Here is a 9,884-nt window from a genome sequence, read left to right on the forward strand (position 1 = left end):
GTGGAATTACAATTTTATTTCTAATTTAATTCAAGGACAAAATTAAATTAGGATTTTCTTGTTTCATTTTCAACAATATTTTTTGGTCCTTTCTTAACAAGTCGAGTCAATAAGAAACCAACAACAATCTCAAGGAAAAAATCATTATGGGTATTTTTCTCTAGCAAAATAAGTAATTATTAGCATTGGAATCAATAATTCAAGAGCTTTGTCCTTGGATGGGATGCACACAATGCAAGGTGGGAGGTATGTTGCCACCATTTGACATGCTAGAAGGACGTGGCAACATGCCCCCATAAAGTTTTCCCATATGCCATGCAATATGCATGGGGAAACACATCATATCACCACACGAAAAAACTGATATGCCATTCATTACAACATTCCATTGATAAATGGGCAGGAAGATATTACAGGTCCTTGGTGACAATTTTTACCATTCTCATAGGTGAAATGGCCCAACACTCCCTCTTCACTCATTTGACATTCAATAGGCAACATTCATTGGGTTTTCAAACACATATATTGGCCTTAGGGAGGAGACCACATCACTAGGCCTGATATACAACTTGAGTTGGCTTCATTATTCTAGGCATGAGAAGTCATAAGGTCTCAAAAACTTGGCGTTTCCCTATTCTTGGTTATCAAATACGGGCACTCAATGCCCTCATTATGGCCAAGTATAACGAAGAATAAATGGGCAAGGTTGGAGTGGGTAGGAAAAGGTAACCCAACTAGCTTGTTTCCTCTACCTTATTGCATTTTTTTTTTCCTCACAACACTTCTATGCTCTCTTAGTTGCATCCTCTTGGCCACGGGGAAGTTTTCTTCTCCATTAAATTAACGAAAGTCCCTAGCCATCCTCGACCTCCCAAGTAAATTGCTTCTGTGGATTGGTAGCTTGGGCCAACATAAAGTGATCAAGCTCCCTCATCTATGGCAAAGCTCCATTGCTATTCTAGAGCACCCTGCTCAACACTCTTCTTCCTCTACTCAAGCCTACAACCCTAACATCTTGGCTTGTTATTGGTTGGAAATGTCCTTCACCCACCTTTGGGCCCAAATCTTTTTACATTTTCACACCATGACTTAGTAGAGACCCAGGGTGCGTAGGGAGTAGCTTACTACAAGGAAAACAAAAGCTCAAGAGCACATATGCAAGCTCAAAGGTCAACCACCAAATTATAAGAACTTATTCCCCAACTGGTTCATGAGGAAATTACACAAGTGGAGAGGGAATTGGTAAGTGAGTGACACACTCTCACAGACACGAAGGTACTGACGAAGGTAGTAGATTGGGTTCTAGATGTGGGACACAACATAAGTCGCTACAACTAGTATATGCACACAATTGACATTTACTGGCATATAAAGTTTCTATGGCTTAGTGTACTTGTGGACATAAATGAAATTAAGGAAGATATTCTCCTGAAACTAAATCAAATGCAAAGGCACATGATTGTAAGTAGGCTCGAGAGGCTTGAGAAATACATGGGCATTCCTCCTGATCTCAGTTGCTCCCTTAGTAGCAATAAGGAGTCCATCCCTATCGAAGCCATTGATTTAGATAAATCTATCTAAATGTCTTTCTATTTCTTTGTTTTTAATTCTTTTATGGTTTGTTTTGTAGTGTTCTAGTTTGGAATGACCCTAGTGATCCAACGGTTGGAGTCTGTGTTTTGATTTCTAGAAATTTGACATCATTTTATTTTTTTCTATTTTGAAGCAATTGAAGTTCTATATCTAGTCTAATTTCCCTTGTAGTAAATGAGAACAAAATTTTTCAGACATGAATGTAAATCTATGATTCTTGGAAATGAAAAATTTACTTAAAAAAACAATTCAAGAGCTTTGTCTTCAACATATATAAGCTACTATAAAGCATCAAAGAAATCACTCCCCATGACATCTTTATCTCCCCCACATCGACCTCAATTAACGTCAATTGATATCTAAGACAAACACCTAATATTGTACTTCACAAAAAAATTTCCTTACTCGTTACCTACCAACACTAGGGATACCTGCCACCTACCAACACTAGGGATACCTGCCATTACTCGTTACCTGCCAACACTATAATGCATCGGATAGAGACAAAGATATAATTAATGCCATTCTTCGATGTAAACCATCCAATATACCATATTTAGTTTTTTAAGATTAAAAAGTTTGTAATTGTCTTTTTATATTTAAATTTAGTTTTACATCATTTAGAAAACTGTACAAAGTAATATTGGATGTGGTTTATAAATAGCTCTTTAGAATATAATTATTGGATTTTCTAATAACATTGTTATAGTGGAAGCCAATTTTGTATAAATTTACTATAAGTTTTTTCTATTAGTATATAGAATTAAAAGTACACTTTGTATAATATCTTGTGGTTGTAAGGCAACGTATGGGTCATAATGAAATAGATACTTAAAATATAAAATAAAGGAAGTAGGTGTCATGTAATGAAAACTTGGTATCTAAGTCATGAAAAGTGCTTGCTAGGAAAAAAATATATGGTTTTTAAAATAAAATCAATCAAGATTATATTTCTTTCACATATTAAATTAGGCTATGTTTGGTGACTGGTTGTTTTCTTTTGTTTTTGTCTCGCTCGCATAAGTATGACATCCATCTTTAATTATAGATACACAAGATCTTATAAATTTAAAGTGTTTTTAAAGAGATCTTTAGATTGGTTAATGAGATTTTTACAAATATATTTATATATATTGATGGTGATTGTAAGTTGTGAAAAAACAAGAGTGGTATAGTAATTAGTACAGTTTAAATATAGTTTAATTACATTAAAAATAATAAAGACAAAAAATTTATCACAAAAATAAAACAAATAAAATACTATATTGTTGAATGTCATCACCATAACTTAAAAAACATGATTAATTAATATTATTTATATTAACTTATAGATACTTTAATATAATGTTTATTATATGTGTGCGCGTTTTGTTTTATTTTATTTTATTAATATACATAAATTTTTATAATTAAATGTATTAAAATATATTTTTAATATAATAATAAGTATCGAAGGGATCTCCGGAGAGGGTTGGAAGCGGGTGTGGGACGGCGCCTCTGGTTAGGGTTTACACAGGTGCGCAGGATTGACAGAGGAATCCGTAGCCAGGGGTCGGTTACTCAGGCGGAGGACGGAATCCGGCGTCAGGGTCTGCGGCTCTTTCGGTTGAAACGTTTTTCTCAGTCTCACTGATTTTTAATAAGAGAACTAGGGTTAAAACCTAGCCGACAATACTGAACGGGATGGACGAGACAAGGGGGGGGGTGCAAACCCCTCCTTCAAAAATATAGTGATGGGAGAAACCAGTTCAGAAGGAACTCCAAGCGGAAACAAGGAAAACCTGGCCCCGGTAATGGGCAACTTGTGGCAGAAGCGAATTAAAGGAAAATGCCTTCCTAGAGCTCAGAAAAAACCCAGGTATGTCATTCCCTTCAATAAACTGGAGGAATACAATAGCTATATGAAGGATCATGCATTAATCTGCAAATTTATCGGCTATTGGCCTTCAGAAAAGGAGTTAAATAGATGGATAGACCAGCGATGGAAACCCCGGGGTCATATAGATCTCAAACTGGGAGCGCAGGGTTTCTTCACTGCTATCTTTACGAACCTGGAAGACAAGAACAGAATTTTTGAGGAAGGGCCATACTTCCTGAACAACGCAGGTCTGTTTATGAAGCATTGGGAAGAGCGGTATAACCCTGACAAAGAAAAACTAATGGATGCCCCGGTGTGGGTTAGGCTGTTTGGGTTACCTGATGAGTTTTGGGACCCGGAAATCCTGGAAGGGATAGGAAACTCAATAGGTAGCTTTGTCAAGACTGCAGAGGCCACCAGAAGAGGAAAGTATAATGCCTTTGCCAGAATTTGTGTTTTCATGAACTTGGCTGAACCACTCCCGGAAAATATTGAATTGGAATACCATGATGAAGTCTGGACGCAGCCGCTCGATTATGAACACATTCCCTTTCGATGCCGGAAATGCCATGAGTACGGCCACTTATATAGGCAATGCCCACTAAATAAGGAGGAAGGGGAGAAGCCAGAAAAAGATAGGGCAGCAGACAAAGAGGAAGGCTTCCAGCAAGTCTATAGAAAGAAACGGCAAAATAAGGAAAACCTGAAACCCAAATCGCAAGAAACATCCAATACAATAAAAAGCCAAAATAAGTTCCAGGCGCTGCAAGATGATGCGGAAGGGTATGAAATAAATTTGAATGATGATGAAGATCCAGAGAACTCGCCCATGGAGATTTCCCGAGAAGAGAAAGAGAAAGCAAAAAGCCCAGAAAAACCAAACAAGAAACAAACAGAGGAAAAAGAGGCGGAAGAAACAGTGGAATCGCATATGGAAGTCGAAAACCAAATGGAAAATGAGGCCGAAGAGGAAAAATTAATGAAGAGACTACTTCAGGAGTGGAAGTATCTGGATAGCAGATTTATACCAGAAAAACAAAAACAGTTATTCAAGGAAGCCTTCCAGAAATACAAGGAACGGAAAGGGGAAAACCTGGAAAAACAAATAACAGAGGTTGGTGAACAGCAGAAAGAAATGCTGGAAATGGGCAATACTGGCAAAAGTAGCAGAAAAAGAGGACGGAGAACGCTAAATGAAACTATCCAGTCGGTGGGCGAAACACTGATCAACTCTGGTAAAGTGATACCTCTGTCAGAGGTATTTTTCCCTTCCTTCCAAAAGTTTTAAATGATTATTGTAAGCTGGAATATTAGGGGCTTGCATAGTAAGGGGAAGCAAAGATATTTGCGAGATAAACTCAAAAAAGAAAAACCTAGCATTTTGATATTGCAGGAGACTAAAATTAGGGTACACCAGTTAGAAGAAATCATTGAAAAAAATAGATTGAATTACAGTGTTATGGGACAGGATGCCATAGGAGCTGCTGGAGGATTAGCAATATTGTGGAACCCGTCTGAAATCCTTCTAGAGAATTGGACTAGCATGCAGGGAACCTTGACTGGGCTGGGCAGGATAGTGGGGACCAAGGAACAAGTGGTCATTACAGGTGTTTATGGACCCACAAACCCTGGAGAAAAAGAAAACTTCATCAGAAGTTTAAGAACTATCCGACAACTTTTTTCTGGGCAACCTTGGATCATTGGAGGAGACTTCAACTTAATCAGATCCCTGGACGAGAAAAAAGGTGGGGTTAGAAGGCTGGATCAATTCATGGACAAGTTTAATGAGATGATAGAGGACCTAAGGGCAGTAGATATGGAAACCATCAATGGAGTCTATACATGGAATAATCGAAGAGGAGGCAGGAACCAAATTGCCTCAAAACTGGACAGATTCTTGGTATCTGAAGACATCTTAAACAAAGACATCTATGTCGAAGCCAAGATAATCCCCTCCTTGGGCTCGGACCATTAGCCAATCCGATTGGAAATCGACATCAAAAAAATCCAGGGTAAGAAGCCGTTTCATTTTGAAGCATTCTGGTTACGGGATCCGAACTTCATAAAAAAGGTAGAAGAATGGTGGAATCAAAGTAGAGTGCAGGGCAGAGGTAAGATGCACACGTTTCATTTAAAGCTGAAAGAATTGAAGATGAAGATCAAGAAGTGGAACAAAGAAGAATTTGGCAACATCTTGGAAGATAAGCAAAAACTAGAAAAGGAAATGGAGGATATCCAACAGAAAATAATTTTGGAGGGCAGGACTGAGGAAAGCATTACCAAAGAAGGGATTCTGCTGGGAAGAATGGAAGAAAGACGAAAGCAAGAGGAAATTCTATGGCGACAAAAATCTAGAATTAAATGGCTTCGGGAAGGAGAAAGAAACACAAAATTCTTTCATCAAGCAATGGTTAAGCATAGACAGGGGAACAGAATTCTTTCCATTAAAGGGAATAATGGTATAAGACTGGTGGAGCAAAAGGAAATTGAGCAAACTTTAGTGGATCATCATAGAGGAATCCTTTCTGAACCTCAAGTTGATCGAGTGAGAGCTATCCAGGAGATCTGTAATGCTATTCCTAGACTAGTTACGGAGGACCAGAACAAAGCCTTAATGAGGGCGGTAACTTTGGAAGAGCTGGAAGAGACAGTGAAAGCAATGAGGAAAGGCACAGCACCGGGACCGGACGGCTTTACAGTAGATTTCTACCAGGCTGGCTGGCATTTTCTTGGAAAAGACATTCTGGATTTGGTAGAAGAATCAAGGGTGCAACAGAAGGTATGGCCGGCTCTGAACTCAACCTTCTTTACTCTAATACCTAAAGGCGAAAATAAGGAGGATGCTAATGGCTTTAGGCCGATAGCTCTCTGTAATGTAGTGTATAAGATCATAACCTCTTTAATGGCTAGAAGATTAAAACCCTTGCTGGAAAGTTTAATATCGGCGAAGCAAACTGGTTTTGTGGAGGGGAGGCAGATCTTGGATGGCTTAGTTGTCTCTCAAGAAGTTATCCACTCCCTCAAAGATAAAAAACAAAAGGGAATGATGATCAAACTTGATTTATCCAAGGCCTACGATAGGCTCAACTGGAGGTACCTGGAAAGGGTTCTGGAATGTTTCGGCTTTCACAAGAGATGGATTACATGGATCCACAATCTCATTTCTTCCCCTAACTTTTCTATCTTAGTCAATGGAAACCCTTCGAACACGTTTAATGCATCCAGAGGTATCCGTCAGGGCGACCCGCTGTCTCCTTTCCTGTTTATCTTAGCAGCAGAGGGTCTAGGAAGGTATATTACTCAGGAAAGAGCAGCTCACAGATTAAAAGGACTTCGCTTATGGGGAAACAGACTTCCTCTAACGCATCAACAATTTGTTGACGATATAATGCTCTTTGGAGAGCCAACTGTTAAGGAAGTCAAACACCTAAAGAAAATTCTTGACTTGTTTGCTGAGGCATCGGGACTTGAAATTAACCGGGATAAATCGTGTGTTTTTATCTTCAACACGGTGGATCAAGTGAAGACCCACCTTACTAGAATTCTGGGCTTCAAAACGGGTGAACTACCCACCAAATATCTGGGTACCATGCTGGACTTCACGTCAAAAAGATTAAAGAATTGGCAGGGAATCTTAGACAAAATGAGGAAGAAAGTCTCGAGCTGGGCTTTTAGAGTCCTGAATATTGCTGGCAGAATTGTTTTAGCCAAATCGGTTCTTCAGGCTATACCTATTTATCCCCTTTCTATTATGGCGGCCCCGAGAGGAGTATATGGGAAGATTAGAGAAATTATCAGAAATTTCATTTGGCGAGGGTCGGAGGAAAAGAAGAAATGGGCCTTAGTGGCCTGGAACCAACTTACAGAGAGGAAGGAGAGAGGTGGGCTAGGATTAAGAGACCCGGAATTGCTCAATCAAACTCTGGGAGCTAAACTTTGGTGGAGGTGGGTGCAAGGGGGAAATGACCTCTGGAAATCAATATGGAGAACAAAATATCGAATGCCAGACTCACAGGTCGACATTCTAAGTCAAGAAGAAATGCCTCGCGGATCCGCTGTATGGGAATTGGCCAGCCAAAATAGAAACATTGTTGAGCAGCATGCATTCTGGGAAATCAGAGGAGGTAATGAAGCTCACTTCTGGGACGACAAATGGCAGCAAAGGGAAAGACTAAACAATATGCAGGACCTTCATCAAATCAGAGGAAGAATTGAGGGGAATAGAACAAGTGTCAAGGATTATTGGAATCCTGCCAACATGAATGACTGTTGGAGATCCTGGAAGGACCCGTTAGAGTGGGATCAGAATCTTAGTCCTGACTTACAGACGGCTTTCAAAAAGGAAATGAACTCAAGGAGAATCAGAGTAAGAGACGGAAAAGATATCCTCCGCTGGGGTAATACCATGAGAGGCCTTTTCTCAGCCAAGGAAGCCTATTACCTGGCAATTCCCCACAACATCAACGATGGCCAGCATGATTGGAGGAAAATTTGGGATCTAAATTGGTGGCCCAAAGTAACCACTTTCGCTTGGTTAGCTTCGAAAAACAAAATCTTAACTTGGGACCGCATCCAGCAAAGGGGTTTTTCGGGACCTTCGAGCTGCTATCTGTGTAAGAATCACGAAGAAAACAGAGATCATATTATGATCCACTGCCCGTTCATTAAACAACTATGGTCCAATATCAAGCGCACCTTTAATAAACCCGGGGTGGAGGTTAGAGATTTTATTGAAATGGTTTTCCATTGGAGGGAAGAAACTTTCCACTGCAGAGTCATACAAAGAGCCTGGAATCTTGTCCCAGGTTTTGTAGTATGGCTGGTATGGAAGGAACGCAATGCTAGAATTTTCAAAAGTGTCAATAAGGAGTCTGAGGTAATTTGGGAACGGGTGGTAGAGGCGATGAGAGAAACTATTCTGGTAGAGAGATGGCAGGACGAAGACTGGAAAGCAGACCCAGGGGAGCAGGAAATTATGAACAGACTCAACCTAAAATTGGAGATGGTGCATTATCAATTAAGGAGAGAGCAGGACATGAGGATTAAAAGCCCAGACAAGTTTACCTATCCCAGGGGACAATTTATAAAACTAAATTTCGATGGGGCCTCTAAGGGCAACCCTGGGGATGCAGGGTTCGGGGGTATATTCCGTGACAGCAACAGACAAGTAAGATGGATATATGCCGACTGGGGAGGGAATATGACCAACAATGAGGCCGAGTTCTGGGCTCTCCACACTGGTTTGAGAATTGCTATCAGAAATGGGTATTCTAACTTGGAAATTACGGGCGACTCCCAAATTGCTATTGAAATGGTTAAGAAACTCAGGAATGGCAAGGGGTGGGAAAAGGTGACTAAGAGCTGGCGCACAGCAGGTATCGTACAGGAGATCGCGGATATGATTAAAAGAATAGACTACTGTACCTTTAATCATGTTCGAAGAAATGGCAATAAACCTGCGGACTGGCTTGCCAACTGGGGCAGCAAAGGCCAGCAAAGCAGGATAGATAGTCAGTGGAGGAATACGGAGGCAAATAGAGAGTGGCAAGATCTGAGTACGCTCATCAAGGCTGATCATGATGGTGTTATCGGGGATCACACTTCGATCAATGAAAGGGATCATTAAATGGCAGAGGAACGATCGAACCATGGCCAAGGTTCGATTGAATAAGGTGTTAAGTGGCATGCAAAACCACACAATGATGGAGCAGGAATTAAAAGGAGGTATTATGGCGGCAGCGGGGATGAGTACCAAGGATTACGCATTTGATGCGATAATTAATACGCATCAGCTGAGAGGGGAGATTAACGAGGCGTCAGAATACAGGGCAGGGGACGTGATTACGGATGGAACGGCCAACGGTAGTGGGGTATCGGATCTGGATGGGAAGCAGTCCGGAATTCAACTTCAGGCATCATTCTATGCTCACCTCATTATAAATCTCCGAAGGCAAGAGAAACAGAATCAGATAATCAACTACCTCTGCGGGACATTTCAAAAACATTTCCATAATCTCCAGCAGAGGCATTCAAGGGGGAGATATAAACAGAGAAGGAAGAGTGACAGGACTGCAGGTGGTATGGAAACCCGTCAGAGAGGCCGTGGTGCAGGGGAGCGGAGTGTAATTGAGGAAGAACGGGAGCAAGGGAAGGGCAAAAGCCCCTTAGAACGAGACTCCCCTTTTATAATTTGGGATATAGACGATGATTCAGAAGAGGAAGTCGCTGGAGTCTCTGGGAAAAGATTCAAGGAAATGCAAAAGAGGAGCTCGAAAGGAAGCACGCCCCAGCCGGAGACGAATTCGTCTATGCAGTATGCCTCTGATGATAGGCGCTCGGGGCTCCGCAAGAGGGGTCGTCCACCGAGCAGTGGTCAAAGCAAAACGCAGAGGGGGGATAGGAACCAGAGCACGACAGAGTACGAGGAAGGGGA

At 40.9% G+C, this 9,884-nt stretch overlaps 1 protein-coding gene across 1 annotated transcript; it reads left to right on the plus strand.

The window, feature by feature from the left end:
* Positions 1 to 5,567: 5,567 nt before the first annotated feature.
* LOC149234090 (uncharacterized) lies at positions 5,568 to 9,077 on the plus strand. The gene has a single exon (XM_089368152.1). The coding sequence runs from the start codon at positions 5,568 to 5,570 to the stop codon at positions 9,075 to 9,077; it is 3,510 nt and encodes a 1,169-aa protein (XP_089224278.1).
* The last annotated feature ends 807 nt before the right edge of the window (positions 9,078 to 9,884 follow it).

The sequence above is a fragment of the Pinus tabuliformis genome, chromosome 8 (assembly GCF_031772625.1).
Source record: "Pinus tabuliformis cultivar Carrire ecotype Pingquan chromosome 8, CPIR1, whole genome shotgun sequence".
In the NCBI taxonomy this organism is placed as follows: Eukaryota; Viridiplantae; Streptophyta; class Pinopsida; order Pinales; family Pinaceae; genus Pinus; species Pinus tabuliformis.